Source organism: Aspergillus viridinutans (genome assembly GCF_018404265.1).
Source record: "Aspergillus viridinutans IFM 47045 DNA, scaffold_15, whole genome shotgun sequence".
Taxonomy (NCBI): Eukaryota; Fungi; Ascomycota; class Eurotiomycetes; order Eurotiales; family Aspergillaceae; genus Aspergillus; species Aspergillus viridinutans.
In genome coordinates, this window is record NW_025091231.1 from 394,055 (window position 1) to 412,294 (window position 18,240).

At 51.2% G+C, this 18,240-nt stretch overlaps 10 protein-coding genes across 10 annotated transcripts; 4 read left to right on the top strand and 6 right to left on the bottom strand.

Annotated features, from left to right (window-relative positions):
* Positions 1–20: 20 nt before the first annotated feature.
* On the bottom strand, positions 21–1,526 carry Aspvir_003471 (SNG1 family protein; the record flags this gene model as incomplete). Its single annotated transcript, XM_043275053.1, has 3 exons — positions 21–169; positions 224–1,306; positions 1,379–1,526. The coding sequence occupies 3 exons, from the start codon at positions 1,524–1,526 to the stop codon at positions 21–23; spliced, it is 1,380 nt and encodes a 459-aa protein (XP_043130988.1).
* A 1,708-nt stretch (positions 1,527–3,234) lies between these two features.
* On the bottom strand, positions 3,235–4,483 carry erg6 (sterol 24-C-methyltransferase; the record flags this gene model as incomplete). Its single annotated transcript, XM_043275054.1, has 3 exons — positions 3,235–4,129; positions 4,186–4,220; positions 4,280–4,483. The coding sequence occupies 3 exons, from the start codon at positions 4,481–4,483 to the stop codon at positions 3,235–3,237; spliced, it is 1,134 nt and encodes a 377-aa protein (XP_043130989.1).
* Positions 4,484–5,392: 909 nt separating this feature from the next.
* On the top strand, positions 5,393–6,597 carry slt11 (Pre-mRNA-splicing factor ECM2; the record flags this gene model as incomplete). The annotated part of the gene is made up of 2 exons (XM_043275055.1): positions 5,393–5,533; positions 5,587–6,597. The coding sequence occupies 2 exons, from the start codon at positions 5,393–5,395 to the stop codon at positions 6,595–6,597; spliced, it is 1,152 nt and encodes a 383-aa protein (XP_043130990.1).
* Positions 6,598–6,855: 258 nt separating this feature from the next.
* Positions 6,856–7,353, bottom strand: Aspvir_003474 (LYR motif-containing protein; the record flags this gene model as incomplete). Its single annotated transcript, XM_043275056.1, has 3 exons — positions 6,856–6,950; positions 7,049–7,225; positions 7,278–7,353. The coding sequence occupies 3 exons, from the start codon at positions 7,351–7,353 to the stop codon at positions 6,856–6,858; spliced, it is 348 nt and encodes a 115-aa protein (XP_043130991.1).
* A 424-nt stretch (positions 7,354–7,777) lies between these two features.
* Positions 7,778–9,235, top strand: Aspvir_003475 (putative ribosome associated DnaJ chaperone Zuotin; the record flags this gene model as incomplete). Its single annotated transcript, XM_043275057.1, has 3 exons — positions 7,778–7,927; positions 7,992–8,132; positions 8,186–9,235. 3 exons carry the CDS (start codon positions 7,778–7,780, stop codon positions 9,233–9,235), a joined length of 1,341 nt encoding a protein of 446 aa, XP_043130992.1.
* Positions 9,236–10,356: 1,121 nt separating this feature from the next.
* Aspvir_003476 (putative acid phosphatase) lies at positions 10,357–11,711 on the top strand (the record flags this gene model as incomplete). The annotated part of the gene is made up of 3 exons (XM_043275058.1): positions 10,357–10,548; positions 10,610–11,623; positions 11,676–11,711. The coding sequence occupies 3 exons, from the start codon at positions 10,357–10,359 to the stop codon at positions 11,709–11,711; spliced, it is 1,242 nt and encodes a 413-aa protein (XP_043130993.1).
* A 384-nt stretch (positions 11,712–12,095) lies between these two features.
* Aspvir_003477 (Zn(II)2Cys6 transcription factor) lies at positions 12,096–13,811 on the top strand (the record flags this gene model as incomplete). Its single annotated transcript, XM_043275059.1, has 2 exons — positions 12,096–12,932; positions 12,984–13,811. The coding sequence occupies 2 exons, from the start codon at positions 12,096–12,098 to the stop codon at positions 13,809–13,811; spliced, it is 1,665 nt and encodes a 554-aa protein (XP_043130994.1).
* Positions 13,812–13,896: 85 nt separating this feature from the next.
* On the bottom strand, positions 13,897–14,854 carry Aspvir_003478 (oxidoreductase, short-chain dehydrogenase/reductase family; the record flags this gene model as incomplete). The annotated part of the gene is made up of 3 exons (XM_043275060.1): positions 13,897–14,137; positions 14,185–14,727; positions 14,805–14,854. 3 exons carry the CDS (start codon positions 14,852–14,854, stop codon positions 13,897–13,899), a joined length of 834 nt encoding a protein of 277 aa, XP_043130995.1.
* Positions 14,855–15,437: 583 nt separating this feature from the next.
* On the bottom strand, positions 15,438–17,045 carry Aspvir_003479 (aldehyde dehydrogenase family protein; the record flags this gene model as incomplete). Its single annotated transcript, XM_043275061.1, has 4 exons — positions 15,438–15,551; positions 15,619–16,039; positions 16,123–16,595; positions 16,644–17,045. The coding sequence occupies 4 exons, from the start codon at positions 17,043–17,045 to the stop codon at positions 15,438–15,440; spliced, it is 1,410 nt and encodes a 469-aa protein (XP_043130996.1).
* Positions 17,046–17,339: 294 nt separating this feature from the next.
* On the bottom strand, positions 17,340–18,203 carry Aspvir_003480 (type 1 glutamine amidotransferase; the record flags this gene model as incomplete). The annotated part of the gene is made up of 3 exons (XM_043275062.1): positions 17,340–17,648; positions 17,699–17,925; positions 17,975–18,203. The coding sequence occupies 3 exons, from the start codon at positions 18,201–18,203 to the stop codon at positions 17,340–17,342; spliced, it is 765 nt and encodes a 254-aa protein (XP_043130997.1).
* Between the last annotated feature and the right edge of the window lie 37 nt (positions 18,204–18,240).

The window sequence follows — 18,240 nt, forward strand, 5'->3', positions numbered from 1 at the left end:
GCTTGTATCGTGGAGAAGGATTATAATCCTCGCTTAATCTTCCAGCACATGATGAATGCGGCAAATGGGTATAGCAGGATAGAAACTCCGATCCACGCAAACAGAATGCCAAAGTCGAGTCCGAGTCGTGAATGCGTGCCGAAGAGAATAGTCCGCAGCGCCTCGACAACTACACGAGTTAGATGCCGCAAGGCAAAGGCAATTCGAATGACGGAAGACTTACTGCGATGCAAAGGCCAGGCATAACCCCAAGCAAAGAACCCAGGCGCCAAATCCAACGCGTAAAAGCCAGTGGCCACGTTGATAATGACCCAGAAAATCAGGAATAATGCACTGTAGGGAAACCCGAGGATCATCCCCATGTTCTCGCAGGGTAGTCCAAGCGCAGTCATGCCAACCCAATTCAGCATCCAGAATACCACGAACGATCCGTGTCCATAGGCATTAGCATTGTCGGCAGGCAATGTATCCGGGGCTGGACTGTTGCTGAACGGGATCTGGAAGGCCAGCGAGACAAAGGAATAAAACAGCGAAAGGAAAAAGTAGGCCACGATGCTCGAACACAGACGCCAGATGAGCCACTGCGAGTTTTTCAGCGGCGGGTGTTTCCCCTTGATGAACTGCATATGAACAGGCATGATGAATGGAGTGTTGAAAAAGGCGATTATGATCAAGTAAATCAGACCAATGGTCACGGACGGCGTCGCAGCAGCCGGGCCAAACGGTCGCAGGTCAACTTTGTAGAAGCCAATTGCCGGATTGACAGCCTGCGGCACCCGAGAGATGTCCATGGACTGTCGTGTGAGACTCTGAATCCACCTGGGGCCAAACTCGGCAAGAACTTCCAGCTGGAACCAGGACAAGGCCGGTTCGATATAGCTGGAATATGTGGTCTGGTCACGCGCGCTGATGACTATAAATTGAGCAGCGCCGTTGGGATCGTAGGACGAGTGGCCGTTCGTCACGGCATCGTATAGGAGAGTGGTAGCATTAGGGTTGACGATGATTGCGGCATATGCATGTTCATCATAGACCCCTTGCCGGACTGCCCAAGGATCATAGTTGAAATCTGCCGGAGATCTGATTTCATATCCCACGTGTTCCGTATCCGACCTGATGAGCCGATTCGCGACATCTGTCACCGCTGGTCCAACGATGGGCGTGATGCTCTCATTCCTGTATGGTTCCACCTGGTTGTCGAAATCGACCACCCAGACAGTCAAAGTGTGCAGTCTGTCTTCCGACCGGAATTGGACGGCCCAGTAGAGCGAAAGAACACAGAGAATAAAAACACACAATCCCAATACTATTGAAATTCCAATGTCTTAGTTTGCATTCAATAGTTTGGGGACAATAAAATGCTCCTGAAACGACTCACCCGTCCGACCCCAGAGGAATATGATTCGCTTGCGGGTCTCTCGTAAGGCTGTATCCCAGAAGCCGACCGAGGCGGAGGAGGTGGAAGGTTTAGTCTCCGTCTCGGTAGACGCGGTACTGTTACCTCCAGACTTGTCGTCTTCAATCATGGTCATGAGGTGGTTGTCGTCTCAAAGACATGGGTAATTGAAAGATATTAATTGTAAAAGGTCGAGGAAAGGCCAGAGATATTAATACTGCCGCAAACATGACGTGCAGCGACCGGCTTCCAATGGAAAGTCAATGATGGAATTCCTTGAATTCCTGGCTGAGAACGGCACATGGCGGCCTTTGCACTCGGCATATTTACCCACCCCCGGATGTCTGAGCGCTGGCCCTTGATTCCGGCTACCTGTGTTTCTTACTTTGCTGGACAGCAACATAATTTCTTCCTCAGAAACTGCGGAATTAAGAGTCGGTTTTCAATCTCGCTGTTGGTTCGGAGTACGATGTTAGCCATTGCCCTCTCACTCTGTTGATCTGTTCGGTCTCATCATAACTCTGTGCATCATATTTCGCTGGGGATCATGTATGTTTCATGAACCCAATTCAGATCGATCACAACGCCTGGGGGCCAGGTGAGATGAAGCGGTGTATGACGCGGCCGGTGTAACTCTAATCTCAGGTGCTTAATGATCCTACTTCGATTACCGAAGAATGTGTGAGATGTGCCATGGATTAGTCTTATCACATCAATGCAACCTTAGTGTAGCCTCATCATAGTCATGTATAGATGTTCAGCCTAAATGACAGCTTCATACGTCAGATCTTTGTTCTGGTACAACTATTGCCATAAAGAAATATCAGTATCAATTAACAGTCTTCCTTAGCGCAGCAGAGAACTTAAGAGATGCGGGGACACTCTAACTGTTAGAGAATCATCTCACTAAGCATGGTTGATCGACGGCTAAAAATCATGCAGGGTGTAGTCAAGTTTTGAATCATGCTACATGTGTATGTACGTCTTTGTGGAACCATATGTCCCAGAATGATACGATGAAACCCTCTGCAATGGCAACCATTAAAAGGCACGTGCGGTGCTGCATCTCTAATTAAAGGAGATTGAAATAGGCTGTACAAAGACTAACATATTACAATAGGTGCACTGTGTCCTCAGAGTATTATTATCATACTTCCTTATAACTACTTGTATCTGATCACTGGGTGTCATCTGCTGATGCCTACTGGAGGATGGAAATAAAGTATTATTTCACTTTCTACTAGTGTTAGAGTTCATAAGGTATCCTTGCATATGTTTTAGGAAACCCACGTATTCGATCCCCCTTGCTGCTACTCTGTGCATTGACTAAAATGAGGTTTCTTACTATTACTGCTAGCTGAAATTATACAGGAACAGTCCTCTTCATCCGAGAGATTATCGTATCTACGGAGATTGTTGAGAGGAATATTTATATATTCCGTTGCTACTAGTGAAAGTTGTCAGCTACAAAAAGTGATCATCAGCATGAAAACAGCTATACAGTATGCTTTTAATTATTCCCAATTACGGGCCAATTACACAGTCAGGTCTCATGTTATGTCTAGCATACAATGAAAAATGGAAAGAAACAGAAATCGTTACCATCAGCGCATATCCAGCAGTGAAACATACACCTTCTGCGAAGATGGTCAGGACATAAAACAAGGACAGGCATCCCAACAGCGGAACGCAGTAATAAGACAATAGAAAGGGAAATTGAGAAAAAAAGGTAAAAGTAAGAACAAAAGAATTAAAACGGTTAGACGGCCACGTCTATAAGTTTAGGATGCAGGCACAGGGCAAATGTTTGTACAGGCAATTCGTGTAAAAGTGACTCGTTACTCGGGCTTGCGTCCGACCATCAAATACATGGGCGTGAAGAGTTTCTTCTCACCACCAGCGACCAGACAGTCACCGGCAGTGGCAAGACTGTCGGCAGTCTTCTGGGTGCCCTTAGGGAAGAGACCAATAGTCTCCATAGCTCCGCAGAACCGATGGGCGAGACCACGACCCCACCATGTCATACGCGCAATGGTGAAGAAATCCCAAGGCGAGGTCATGTGCTTGAACGATCCCGCCAGAGGGTAGTACCACGGAATGGCGTCGGGGCGATCGGCGAGATCCTCGTTGTGCAGCAGCTCGAAACCGGCGTTCTGGAATGCAGTGAGACCCTCCGAGACCTTGACCATGTTGGAAATACCATCACCCAGCTCGATACCCAGACGGATCTTGCGATGCTCCGGGTTGTCGTTGTCGTACGCGTCGGTCATGAGCCACTCGTAGACACCGAAAATTCCACCGGGCTTCAACACACGGAAGATTTCCTTGTAGACACCCTCGAGCTCAGGAGCGTGAACAGTGGCCTCGATAGCGTACACGGCATCGAACGAGTTGTCAGGGAACTTCATCTGCATAAAGTCGCCCTTGACAAAGCTGAGCTTATGGCTCAATCCATCGCGCTCAGCATACCGAGTCGCACGCTCAATCTGGTAGTCGTTGTTGTTCAGTCCAACCACGTTGGCACCGGTGAATTTGACAATCTCGCGGGCAGGGCCGCCGACACCGCAGCCGACATCCAGGACCTTCATACCCTCCTTGATGCCCATCTGGTGAGCCAGGTAGTGTTCATGACGGGCAATGGCTTGGTAGAAGGGTTCGCCCTGGGCAAAGCGGCAGAAATGGAACGAAGTACCCCATCCATTCTCGTAAAGATCCGTGGCCAGGTTGTAGTAGCTGCAGCGACGTTAGAATAGTCCAATAGCTCCGAAGCTGAGGGTTTTAGGACATACTGTCGGGTCAATGTGGCATATTCGGCACGGCGGGCCTATTAAGAAGCAACGATTAGGCTAGAATTCCACACAGTAACCAACATGGGTTACTCACCGCGCGAGTCTCCTCTGTCTCGTCTTCAGCGGACTTGTTGTCCCAATGCTTGAAGTACTCCTCTACAGCGGCCTTCTGAGCAGCAGAGTCCTTGCCACGAAGAGCAGCAAAGCCACCTCGAAACTGAGCAGACTTTCCGTGCATTGCACGATTGAACTCGGCATCGCGCGCGTGATTCTCCTGTTCCAAAGTAGCGGGGGCCATGGCTGATAGCAATTGGGCTTTTGGATGTGGTAAAGGTGGAAAGGGGTGGATCACTGATCGCAGAAATGAACTTGTGCAGAAAAGAAGAGAACCAAAACAATGGCCCAAGTGGGAAAATTGAATGTAGATATATCCACAAGATCACAATCTTGAAGCAAACGGACCAGGCAGGCAGAAGGGAAAGAAGAAGGGGGAATGTGAATGTGATTACTCCGTATTGCCAGCGAGACAAAAATCCCAGATTGAGCAAATAAAGGAGGCGGAATTCCAAGTCCTGACAGAAGCCTCAGGTTAATCACGGGCGGCAGTACCTGACCAGTAAGCCAAAACAGGATCGCACTAAACCTGAAAAGGCTGTCTGGGGACGTGGCCGGAGAAAGTGGTGCTCCGAGAGTGGCTGTGAAGTGGACCAAGGCCATTCCGAGAAGGGTCTGGCCTTGGGCGTCTGGGCAGATCTACGGGATCCGATCCGTCGTGTTGCGTATTGCGGATAGCGCATCCTTCGTATTTGCGTATCTGTCGGGGACTCGGGATGAATTCGCTTGCACCCGCATACCCTTACTTCCGTGATGTATCGACTTTCAATTTACAGGAGTTTCAAGATGTGCTCAGTGCCGAACCCCGCAGATGGCGGATGCTTCTAATAATGTTCGATGTCGATTGTTGGACGAGACTCCAGACTCAGTCGATTCACTGACCAGAAGTCACATGACCATATTCCTTACGTAATACACCTAGCCACTGTCAGCCACAGAATAATGAGCAAACCTCAAGACTATCGATAAACGCTGGTTTCTTCTACCCATCGCTTCAACGCATATTCTTTCGGTTCGACTGCGACCGCAGCTTATCGCTGATCTATCACTGAGCCGACGAGTGCAATCTGCCTTACTCTTATATAATCATAAGATGCCTCCGCCTCAGATTAAACAAGACCTGAACCGGTCGGGCTGGGAGTCCACAGACTTCCCTTCAGTTTGCGAGAATTGCCTTCCCGACAATCCTTACGTTCAGATGCTCAAGGAGGACCATGGCGCTGAATGTAAAATTGTGAGTTGCACCTTCTGGTCTGTGTATGTAAATATCTACTAACGATGATGTAGTGTACACGTCCCTTTACCATATTTCGCTGGAAGGCAGACCGAACGGCACGTACCAAGCGAACCACCATCTGCCTCACTTGCGCGCGCCTGAAGAATTGCTGCCAGTGCTGTATGCTTGATCTATCATTTGGTCTCCCGATCGTTGTCCGTGATGCCGCCTTGAAGATGGTCGCTCCCGGTCCGGAGAGCTCAATCAACCGTGAATACTACGCACAGGAACACGAGAAAGAGATCGAAGAAGGTCGTGGGGCGGTCGAAGCGTACGAGAAGACGGATGAGAAGGCGCGCGAGCTGTTGCGAAGATTGGCAAACAGCGAACCATACTACAGAAAACCTCGGCGGCAACTTGAAGGTCCATCCGATGGATCGACTGAGGCACAACCCACCGACGCTCCGGTCGTACACAGCCGCTATGGAAACGGACCTGGGCCTATTCGGACAAGCGAGAGTAGAAGAGGAACACCACTGCCTGGCCGAGGCCGGGGCAATATGCGCGGTGGTCGCGGTGGCCGTCCATTTCCTGGCACTGCTCAGATCCCTCCATCTCCCGAAGATTACCTCCCTCCTGCTGACCCGAATATCACATCCCTCTTTGTGACAGGTGTTGAGGACGACCTTCCGGAACACACACTCCGAACATTCTTCACACAGTTCGGTCAGCTCCGGTCTTTGATCTGTTCACACCGCGCTCATTGTGCTTTCATCAACTTTGCGACTCGAGAGGGCGCAGAAGCCGCTGCGCAGCACTGCCAGGGCAAGGCCGTTATTCAGGGATGTCCGCTGCGGGTGCGGTGGGGTAAACCTAAGCCTCTGGACAACTTGGACAGGGAGGAGCGCATGAAGAATGCTCGGGAGGGTCGCACGACGGCCCAGACACAAAAGGGTGGAGAGTCAGGACAGAGAGCAATCACAGCTGCTGGTGAACCTACGACAGAGAGGCCACAGAGCTTTCTTGTGGCACCACCCCCAGGTAGTGGGGACATCCAGTACTCGAGCTTATCGGGGGATTGAACCTTGGCTTCTCAATTTCGATATTTTGGGCTCATTTGTATCGCGACCTGGTCAAAAGGCATTGTACATTTATTCAAGCGGGCGTTGTTAGCTATGCATTCTAATTTCGAGAAAAATACCCCAAGAGACGCCAGGAGGTGAGGAAAGCATGGGTATACTATAATACAAATTGCAAATGCAAGTTTTCTGCTATCACCTTCCATTCCAAATATGATAGCACAATATCCAATCCCCATAAGATGTTCGCTGTCGACCAAATCATGCGGAACACGGCTTGTCAACTTTGACCTTCTTCCCAGCAACCCTGATCGAGTCATTGTCTCCACGCTCGATATCGTCGTGAATGCGGAGCTCTATGTAACTCAGAAGTTAGCACATGCAATGCAGCTTAAATATTCAGGTTCAAGGACACCACGCAGCAGCAATCGCATCAATCATAGGCAATACGTACCCCATTTGGCATTATCATCTTTACTATCCCTCACGCCCTGTACAATGTTGTGTCGTAGAATGGTGGCCACCTCTTTGGCGTGATTAATCTGCATTGGCGTGTCAATCCCCTCCCGGCGGTGTTCGTCAAACTGGCGACGGGCTTCTTGGCGAGCAGCGACCAGAACACGGAAGTCGTCTATGAGAATGGTTAGTTGATGGATGCGAGCCACTGCAGCTGGATGACTGACCTTGGAAGGCGATGCGGGTGGCACGGAGGATCTGTCGGTAGGCGCTGCGCGCTGAGACTGCGGTTTGCGAGGCCATAATTTCAGATTTCAGAGTGATTAGTGAAGTATTCAAGGTAGATCGATCTTGTCTCTGACGATGATGTGGTGCTTCGTATCACGTTCCGTTCTTCGGTTCGTTCTCGGGACAATAGAGAAATGGATCTCTTTCAAGGAGACCAGTGTCAAATGCTTCAAAGAGAGACTAAATGAAAGTAACTTGAATGTAAATCAAAGGTGAAATTGACGTCCTAGTCTTCGATCATCTATCGATCCATTGACCTCCGAAACTCCCGCTTGTCCATTGGTCCAGGTGGGGGCGGGAAGTCGGGGCAGAAAAAATAAAATTGCCTTGCATTTTTCGTTGTTGTCAATCGTCAGCGGCACACAACTTTAGACCTCATCTTTCACCCTCTTCTTCCCTTTTCGAAGTTACGGATATTTCTCCTCTTCGGATTATCACAATGGCTTCCCAGGTCATTAATGTTACTCTCCCAGCCCTTCCTCAGGGCTGGAGCGCCGAGAAGGATTTCACGGCCGTTGGCACTCTGTCTGCCACCACACAGAGAAACCTGGAGCCCGTCGGCCCTCACTTCTTGGCCCATGCTCGCAGAGTAAGCGCCCTCATAACATTTCTGCAGGCTTTTGTTCGATCGGTGCAAGCTAACAAGTCTATAGAAGCGTCACCACCGTACTTTCTCCGAGGACGAAAGAATCCAGGCCCAGCATAACGTCAAGAAGACTGAGGATGATGAGGATGACGAGATCTCCGAGCCTGAGGACCCCATGATGCTGTCCAGAGATGCTAAGGACTGGAAGGTTCGTTCATTCATATTTTGTCTCACTCTTAAAATGTATATTGACCACTACAGGCCCAAGATCACTACGCTGTCCTCGGTCTGACCAAGTACCGCTGGCGTGCTACCCCCGAGCAGATCAAGCGCGCCCACCGCAAGAAGGTCCTCCGCCACCACCCCGACAAGAAGGCTGCCATGGGAGACCGCGACGAGAACGACAACTTCTTCAAGTGTATCCAGAAGGCCCACGAGTTGCTGACTGACCCCGTCAAGCGTCGTCAGTTCGACTCTGTCGATGAGGCTGCTGATGTTGACCCCCCATCCAAGAACCAGGTTGCCAAGCGCGGTTTCTACAAGGCCTGGGGGCCTGTCTTTGAGGCAGAAGGCCGTTTCTCCAAGGTCCAGCCTGTCCCTCAGCTTGGTGACGAGAACAGCACCCAGGAGGAGGTCGAGACCTTCTACAACTTCTGGTACAACTTTGACAGCTGGCGTACATTTGAGTACTTGGATGAGGATGTTCCCGATGACAACGAGAATCGTGACCAGAAGCGTCACGTTGAGAAGAAGAACGCCAACGCCCGCCGCAAGCGCAAGACCGAGGATATCGCCCGTCTACGCCACCTAGTTGACGACTGCCTTGCTCAGGATGAGAGAATCAAGAAATTCCGCCAGCAGGCTCGTGCTGGCAAGGACAAGAAGCGTCTCGAGAAGGAGGCCGAGGCCAAGCGTCTGGCTGAGGAGAAGGAGAAGGCTCGTCTCGAGGAGGAGCAGCGCAAGAAGGACGCCGAAGAGACCGCCAAGGCCGAGCGTGAGAAGAACAAGAAGGCCAAGGAAGCTGCCAAGAACGCTGCTAAGAAGAACAAGCGTATTCTCAAGGGCTCTGTCAAGGATGTCAACTACTTTGCCGAGTCTGGCGAGCCTTCTCCCGCTCAGGTCGACTCTGTCCTGACTGACGTCGACCTCATCATGGGCAAGATCGATAGTGAGGAGCTCGCCGCTCTGGCCGAGCGCCTCACTTCTGCTGGCAAGGACGCCGCCGCCGTCAAGGGCGTGTGGGCCGAGGAGGTCAAGAGACTGGTCGACGCCGGCAAGCTCAAGGACGGCGAGGCCAAGTTCTTTGCTTAGATGATTGGCTCGATATAGACCGTGCTTTGTTTGTGAGTTTCTAGCGGATGAGGATGATCTACTTTGACATGCATGGGGTGTAGATAGATCTGTCGCAAAATATGCAACGACTTGATGATAGAATCTAATTATCAACTTGATTTCGCCAACGCCCCTGTAACGTAGCGACTGAACGGTTCAGCCTCTCATCGGTTCCGCAATCCCTGGACAATTTGACCGAAATAATATTTACAATCTCATCAAACTAGTAAGCACCATAATATGCTTTCTTATCAGTTAGATATGCCAGGTACGGTAAATCTTAGGAGCTTTTATCTTCGCTGTGGGTCATCTCTGCTGCAACGTCCGATAATCGACGATGCATAAGAGGCGAGGCTTCCAGGTTCACAAACCCCGAAGACACCAACACGCTCCGTGCGTGAATATCACATCTCCCGGTGGGTATTATGCAGTAGGCAATTGGTCCGTAGTATTCCAAGCCGAAGCTAAACAAGACGCCGACATAAGCCATGCCAATCAAGACAAGAATTTCTCAGCAAAGCTTGGAAAGCTTGGAGTGCTGATTGCACAGGACAACGTCAACTCAGTACCTATGTTTAGCGAGCCTCGCTAGGCTGCAAGTGGTCATTGGCACGATGAATTACTGCATAGAATGGTCCATGGAAGGATGAAGGCACCGCTGGTTGATGCCAACCGCAGCACGTGCGCTCCCAAGTGGGACTAAGTTCCTTGGTCCAACGCTCAGTCTGCAAATCTCCACCTTCAACCCCGTTATTAGCGTCATCTTCTATGTCCAGTCGCTGATAATGTGGCCGCAACGTGCAGTCGTCCTGGGAGATTGTCATTGACCAGAAATGGTAGCATCACACTGACGGCTTCGGGGATACGAAAGAATTCTCGGAAATAACCACTTTCTGGCGGAATGCACCAATAGCGTTCCTGGTGTATGCAACACCCCATCGATTTGATCGGTTGACTTTGATGGACCCTATGATCCGAGCAGGAGCATTCATGGGTATATAAAGATTCTGTTGGTCTCAGCTCGAGGCAATACAGCTAGACTCCCTCGATTGATTAAATTCCAATTTCTTCCAGATCTCCCACAGAGACAGTCGGACACTATGTTCACTAAGAAGTCTCTCGTGACCCTCCTTGGAGGCTTGTCGGTCGCTCTGGCTCAGACTTCCTCTGAGCAATATCCTTCTGCCGCGGAGATTGAAGCCGCTCAGGCTACTGTTCAGCCTTACTCCCCAGTCTCCAATGTCCAGGGTCTTGCCTTCAACCGCTTTGTCAACATCTGGTTGGAAAATACCGTATGTGACGCACTGCTGAGATCTTGTTGCCAGAACTACACTAACCAGTTCAATATCGCAGGATTATGACAAAGCTGCCGCTGATGCTCACTTGTCTGCCCTGGCCAAGAAGGGTCTTCTTTTGACCAACTATTGGGCCGTCACTCACCCCTCGGAGCCCAATTACTGCGCTTCCGCTGGTGGTGATACCTTCGGTATGGACAACGATAACTTCAACCAGGTCCCTGCCAACGTCTCTACGATTGCCGACCTGTTCGACACCAAGAACATCGCCTGGGGGGAATATCAGGAGCACCTGCCCTACCCTGGCTACCAGGGCTTCCGGTACCCCGAGTCCGGCCCCAACGATTACGTGCGCAAGCACAACCCTGCGATCCTGTTCAACTCTATCACTCAGGATGCCACCAGACTCCGTCAGATCAAGAACTTTACCAGCTTCTATGATGATCTGAAGAACCACCGTCTGCCCCAGCACATGTTCATCACCCCTAACATGACCAACGATGCTCACGACACCAACGTTACCTTTGCCGGTACCTGGTCCTGGAACTTCCTGTCTGCGCTGCTTGAGAACGAGTACTTCACCAAGGACACTCTGATCCTCCTCACTTTTGATGAGAACTCAACCTACAAGCTTGGCAACAAGATCTACAGCATTCTGCTTGGTGGTGCTGTCCCCGAGTGCCTGATTGGCAAGGAGGACAACACCTACTACAACCATTACTCCGTGATCGCTTCCCTGTCTGCCAACTGGGGTCTGCCCTCCCTTGGTCGCTGGGACTGCGGTGCCAACCTGCTCAGCTTTATTGCCGAGAAGACCGGCTACGTCAACTGGGAGGTCGATACTAGCAACCTCTACCTCAACCATAGCTACCCCGGTCCCCTCTCCACCAGCAGTTACACTCCCAACTGGCCCGTTCCCCTGACCAAGGGATCATGCTCTGCCGGTCACGGCATCCTGAAGGCTGTTCACCAGACCTACAAGGACTTTGCTCCTACCTACAACTACACCAGCCCTGTTCCTTACGATGCGGCTAGCAAGACCAACGTTGGCGTCAAGTACACTCGCAAGCTGGTAAGACTTGTCGATTACTCATTGTCGGAAGAGTACTAACGAACCTTTACAGAAGAACGGCCACGTTGAGACCCAAATCACCCAGTAAATATGTTCCAAGAAGAGTTGCCTTTAAGCCAGGCACATGTATATAATCCTCACTTGTTAGAAACAACCCGGATGAATACTGTAGATATAATGATTTGCTCGTAGTTAATATGGACTCAAAGCTAAGATTAAACAGACATATCAAGTGTTGTTCAGGTAGCAGAGTACAAGGTTATCATCATCCAATCCTTGACCAGTTGACGGGAACTCATCAGGCGACTGCCGGACTATGCCCCACATATTGCCCCATCTAGCACTAGCCAATCCCCCTATGCTTATCACTTATCAGCAACGAGTCCCGTTTCCCCGCAAATTCCCCTTCTTCACTTCCAGACTCGACGCTAAAGACGTTTGTTTGGTCTTGCTCTCCACCTTCTAGGCCCTGATGCCATTCAATAAACGCTCCCGGACAGAGCCGATCGTTCGTGTGCGAACCGGCTGCTGGACATGCAGACGTCGGAAGAAGAAATGTGATGAAAATCGGCCCGTCTGTGGCGGATGCACACGAAACAAACTCAGCTGTCACTGGCCTGCTCACGTATCATCAAGGCCTGGTGAAAATGACAGGGATGCGATACTGGCGCAGACTGATCATCACTCACGCGGAAGTGGTCAGATGGACGAGGAGGATATTATCATCCAGCATGGCAGCCCACAATCCGTTCGAAGCTCAATCTCACATGGTACCTCGTCGCATTCGCCATTCTCGCCTGCTGTTTCTCCGACCTCACCTGCGCAGTCAGTGAGCGTGCCAGCTGTACCTCCCGCAGAAACGCTTGGGCTGGCTGAATTTGATGCTGCGTCTCTAGTGCCCATGGGCTATTCTCACCATCCTAGAAGCAATAGCCAGGGCTCGATTGGAGATGTAATGCCGCGTAGTCTGTCAATGCTCCCTGGGTATAGTCCGGAGTCCTTCCAGTTACTGAGTCATTACTTGGCTACTACTGCCGACTGCATGGCTAATGGATCGACTCCGGTGAACCCGTTCCTGGTCCAAATTGTACCACTGGCGTTCACCAGTGACCTTCTGCTGCAGCTGGTTCTGACGCAGAGTGCAGCTCATCGAGCGTTCCGTTGTCGCAACGACTCGGATGAGGTTGCTCAGAGTCACTACACCAAGGCGCTGCAGTTGTTTCGCAAGGGTGTTACGGATTTTATCGATGGGAAGGAGTCGAATCCGCTTATGCTTACTGTTGGAGCTTTGTTGATGTGCTTTACTGAGGTGGGTTAGGTTTCCACGAGCAATACGGAGGAAATTGACTGACGAGCTTAGACCGCCAGAGGAGACATGAATGGGACCATCTTTGACCACCTGTCAGCCGCGAATACATTGCTTATCCGTCTGCTTACTCAGAGCGACACTGCGGTCCCGAAAGACCTCAAAAATTTTGTCATTGAGTACTACACCTACACTGCGACAGTGAGCATGATATCGATCGACGCGCGGGTCAGCCGTCAGCTCTTCTTGAATTTTGGCCTAGAGCAGCGAGCGCGGCAGCTGTTAGAATCGGAATACATCGGTAATCTCTGCGGCTGCTGGCTTGAGCTGCTACTGATGATTCCGTGCATTTTTGACTTGGGACGGCAATGGATGATGGAAGATGGCCAGCCGGGTCTTCCGACTGCGGACGACATTGCCATGTTTGGTTCATTGCAAGCACAAATCTTACGCTGGGCGCCTTATCCTTCGGTAACTCCCGAGGTATTCCTGGCAGGACGAATCTTCCAGCAAGCGATGCTACTCTATCTCTACACGTCGCTGGGGGAATTCTCGCGGTCCGAGCAGGGGATATATCAAGGCCTTATTAATGCTGCGATCACAGACGCGATGTCTTACTTGCATCAACTTTCAGCTACTGCTCGTATCAACTCAGGACTCTGCTGGCCTATTGCTGTTGTGGGGTCATGTCTATCTGACATTGATCAACAGAATTCTCTACGACAGCGCCTGCATACAATGGTAAATACCTTTGGTCTCGGGAATATGCAACGGACGCTACTTTTGCTGGAGCATATGTGGCAGGTGCCTCTGGAGCATGCCGGACCATGGAATATCTGTCTGGCGATGCAGCAGCATCAAATCTGGATCTCGTTTGCGTAACGGGCAACACATTAATATTTCAATTGGCTAATTTACAGTCATCACTCATTGCATCCACCCGCCAATACCATCGGCGGACCCCTGCTTACGAGCCCAGGTTCTTAGGCGCTTCCGTGGCAGGACCCTCGGGGGTCACATAAGCCTTGGTCAAGCCGCCGTCCACCACGAAGTCTGCGGCATTGACGAAGCTGCTTTCGTCGCTGGCCAAGAAGATAACGGCATGAGCCTGCTCGATCGCCTCACCGAACCGGCCGGTGGGAAAATGAACCTCGCGACGGAATCGCTTCTCCTTGTCGTCTCCAAGCCAGTCCTGCAGAAGGGGGGTGCTGATATCGTTAGCTCTAACCCACGACCATGGGAAAGAATGACATACTTGAGAGGTGCCGGGCACAGCGAGTTGAAACGGAATCCCTCACGAGCGTGGACGATGGCCAGTTCACGAGTCATAGCAAGGACAGCACCCTTGCTAGCGGTGTACGCAAGCTGAGGCGTAGCCGCGCCAACCAGGGCAACCATACTAGCTGTGTTGATGATACTGCCTTTCTTCTTGCCGTGTCTGCGCAAGCTCTTGACCGCGTGTTTCGAGCCGTACCACACACCCTTGACGTTGATATTCATCGTCAAGTCCCAGATACCCTCCGGTGTCTCCTCCGAATCTCCATCCTTGGGATGCATGATCCCCGCATTGTTGAACATCACGTCCAGTCCACCCCAGGAATCGAGATGTGCCACCGCCGCCTCCACCTCGGACTCCTTGGACACGTCGACGACCCGGTATTCCACCCGGCCGTCGTGCTGTGGCACCGCCTCGTGAACCTTGGCAATGGCCCTTTCGAGGCCTGCCGCCGAGATATCGGTCATAAGGACGGAGGCGCCCTCGCGGAGCATGAGAATCGTGGTTTCAAGCCCGATACCACTATTCCTCGTCAGCTTGGCCGCCATCCTCTATCCTTGGAGCTAGAAAACAGAAGATAAGGAACATGATGAACATACCCAGCGGCGCCGGTGACAACGGCGTTCTTTCCAGCGAGTCTTCCAACCATTGTATCTGAATTAATGTAATAGTTTTCGTATACCTTTCAAACACTCGATCTCAATACTTATCTAGTATAATCACAAACCAACCCAGGATTCTACGATCTTTATACCCTATCTATCCAGGCCGAGGTCGGTTCGCGGCAGTCCCACAGTAGCTGCGCGGTGAGTTCATCTCTCCACTTTTGTCGCATACTCTTAAGCTCTTGTTTCCATGACATGATATCGCGAGGCACGTGGAGGGGCCCTGACGATAAGCGCAGCGCTGTGAGGTCACGCGTGCTGCTGATATGGTAGCTGATAAGGGTAGTGGGGTAGCCAGTAGCCCCGCGGCGCGGTAAAGGACCGCGGGTGGGGTGGATGGAAAGTTGGCGCGGTTATTTTTTGTAGATATGGATAGAGGGCGCAAGCTGTGCAACAGCAGTATTGGATGATGATTGCGATAAGCTACAATGTATAGTATGTTTGTGGCTTAGAGTCCGCTACTTTGAAGCAAGATTGATGATGTACTGGTATACGTTTGTAGAGGGCAAATTAACGAGATCGAAGCTGACATTCAGAATATACAGTCCGGTAATTAACTAAGATAAGCTAAGCCTGCTCCTCCTTGATATGATAGCTCTTCAATCTATAGAACCCATCAAATGCATGCGGGCCAAGTGTACATCCCAACCCGGAGTTCTTCCATCCAACCCACGCAAGGTCCTATGGCATCAGCCTCATTAGCACTCCGTAAATCCTCGGAAAGTAGAAGAGGTTTTGATATACGTACCGGACTAGGATAATCACACCGGTTGATAAACACCGTCCCGGCTTCAATCTCCGCAATCAACTCCTCCCCGCGCGCGATGTCTCTCGTCCACACGCTAGCCGTCAGCCCGTACTCACTATCGTTCATGAGCGCGACCGCCTCCTCATCGCTGGAGACCTTCATGATGGGGAGCACGGGGCCGAAGGTCTCGTCCTTCATGACGGTCATGTCGTGCGTGACGTTTGTGAGGACCGTGGGGGCGATGTAGTTCCCGTCGGGTTTCTGCGAGGGGACGGAAAGGAAGGATTCGTTGGATGGAGTGGCGTTGATGGCGCCCTTGGAGAGCGCGTCATCGATGTGTGACTGGATTGTCTTCACTGCGTGGCGGGAGATGACGGGGCCGGTGGTTGTGGATTTATCAGTGGGATCGCCGAGCTTGTACCTATATCGTCATTGCGTTGTCAGGGTTACCTTTTCCTTGTGGAAAGATAGAGGGAGGGGAAGCTGGACGAGGGCGAGGCTTACGTCTTGAGCTCTTTCTGCACCTCCGCGACAAAGGCATCGTGGACATCCGCGTGGACATACACCCGTTCAATGGAGCAGCAGCTCTGCCCCGAGTTGAAGACCGCACCATCGACGATCTGCGCCGCGACGTAGGGGATGTCTGCGTCGGCGCGGACGTACGCCGGGTCCTTGCCGCCTAGTTCTAAGTTCACGGGGACGATGCGGCGGGCGGTTGCTTCGCGGATGCGCACGCCGCCTGTTGTGGAGCCAGTGAACGAGACGAGTTTGATTTGGGGGAGTTTGACGATCTCGTCGAGGACGTCGAGGGAGCCCACGTGGATGAGTTGGAGGACGTTGCGCGGGAGGCCGGCTTGGGTGAAGTAGGTGAGGAGGCGTTCGCCGATGAGGGGCGTTTGCGGGGAGGGACGGAGGATGACTGTGTTTCCGGCCAGGAGGGCTGGGACGAGCGTGTTGATCGTGATGAGGTAGGGATACTGTGCTTGTTAGATATGTGAGCGAGGTGATATTCAGGAGAAACGTACATTCCACGCTGTCGCGATCAATGTCGGTCCAACGGGTTCCTTCTTCACGCTGCGTCTGAATCCCTTCTCTGGCTGTCCTGGGAGCTCGAGCAGGCTGTCGTCCGCGATTGACAGGAGGTAATCGGCGCGTTTGCGCATGGTCTCAATCTCTTTTGCACTGTAGGCAATCGGACGGCCCATTTGCGTGGTGAGCTCATTGCTCAGGGTGTCGATGTTCGCCGCGATCAAGTCGAGGGCTTTGACGATGATGCTTTTGCGCTCAGCGAGGGTTGTCTTCTTGTATGATTTGAATGCTTCATAAGAGGCTTCTGTAATTGCGCGAGCCTCTTCCAGAGAGGTTCCTTCGTGTTCGAAGATAACTTCGTTCGTGGAGGGAGATAGGGTGCGAATCTGGTTGGCCATTTTGGTTGGATTGTGGTGTACAATATGTGATGCTGTATTCTATCACAATTGATTTGACTGCTCACTTATTATACGGAATGTCCCGTTGATAAGAGTAATTATGTCCTTTTGCATACTTCGCTATTGTCGGCGCGGTCTTGATAGCGCTGTGGAGAGTATTGGAGAGCGCGGTAAATGTGTGGGGAGATTGTACTCTTCCCTTGCCTATTCTCATGCTGTGGATACTTTGAATCAATTACGAGGTCACATTCATGGTTGAAAGCTCGAACATCTTTTCCCTATCCAATCACTCTGCTATATATGATTGACTACGGGATCATCAAGAAGGAACTTGCAAATCGCCTCCCCGACAACCGATCCATCATGCGGTTTTCCAGCTCGCGATAAACCGTCGCTGGACAGCTGATCATCCAAAATCCCCATGGCATGCCGTGTCTCAATCAGCTTGCTGACCACAAACTCATCATACTCCGGATGGCCTTGGACACTAAAAATCCTTCCAGTGCTGTAGAGCCCTTGTATCTCGCAGATGGCGCTCGACCCTAAGTTAACACAACCCTCTGGAATTTCGTAGGCGATATCACGATGCATCTGATGGAGGGACTATCCCAAACCAGTCAGTAAACGTCCCATATTCAGAGTATCGAACTTACCAGGACATTCTTTGAGAATAGCTCCCTCCCAATATCAGTCAGTATAATCGGCTCCACTGCAAGCTCCCATCCTCTGTCGCTGCGACCCACGCGGGCTCCTAGCGCACGCGCAATGATCTGATGACCGAAGCATATCCCAATGATGGGCTTCTTGTATTTTTCGTATACCTCTCGAACATAGTTTGTCAATTCGATGATCCACGGCTCGTCTGCAAAGGCATCATATTCTGCAATCCTGTTAGCTGTTGTTGCAGTGATCTGCCCTAGAAAACGTACTGCTTCCGGTCAAGAGTATCGCATCCCAGTCATCGGGTTTGGGAAAGGCGGAGTCGTTCACCACATCCCATTTGGTGATTTGCAAGTCCACCTGCGAGTCAAATCCCTGCGCTTTCAAACCTGTGTTGAGGAGGTTCTCGAAAAGGTCTCCATACGTCCCGTAGCGGTCTTTGACGGGCTGAATGGGTGTGTCGCACTCGAGGATTGCTGCACGAAGAAAGCGAGTCATGGTGGATACTTGAAATCGATGTTTCTGGAGATAGTAG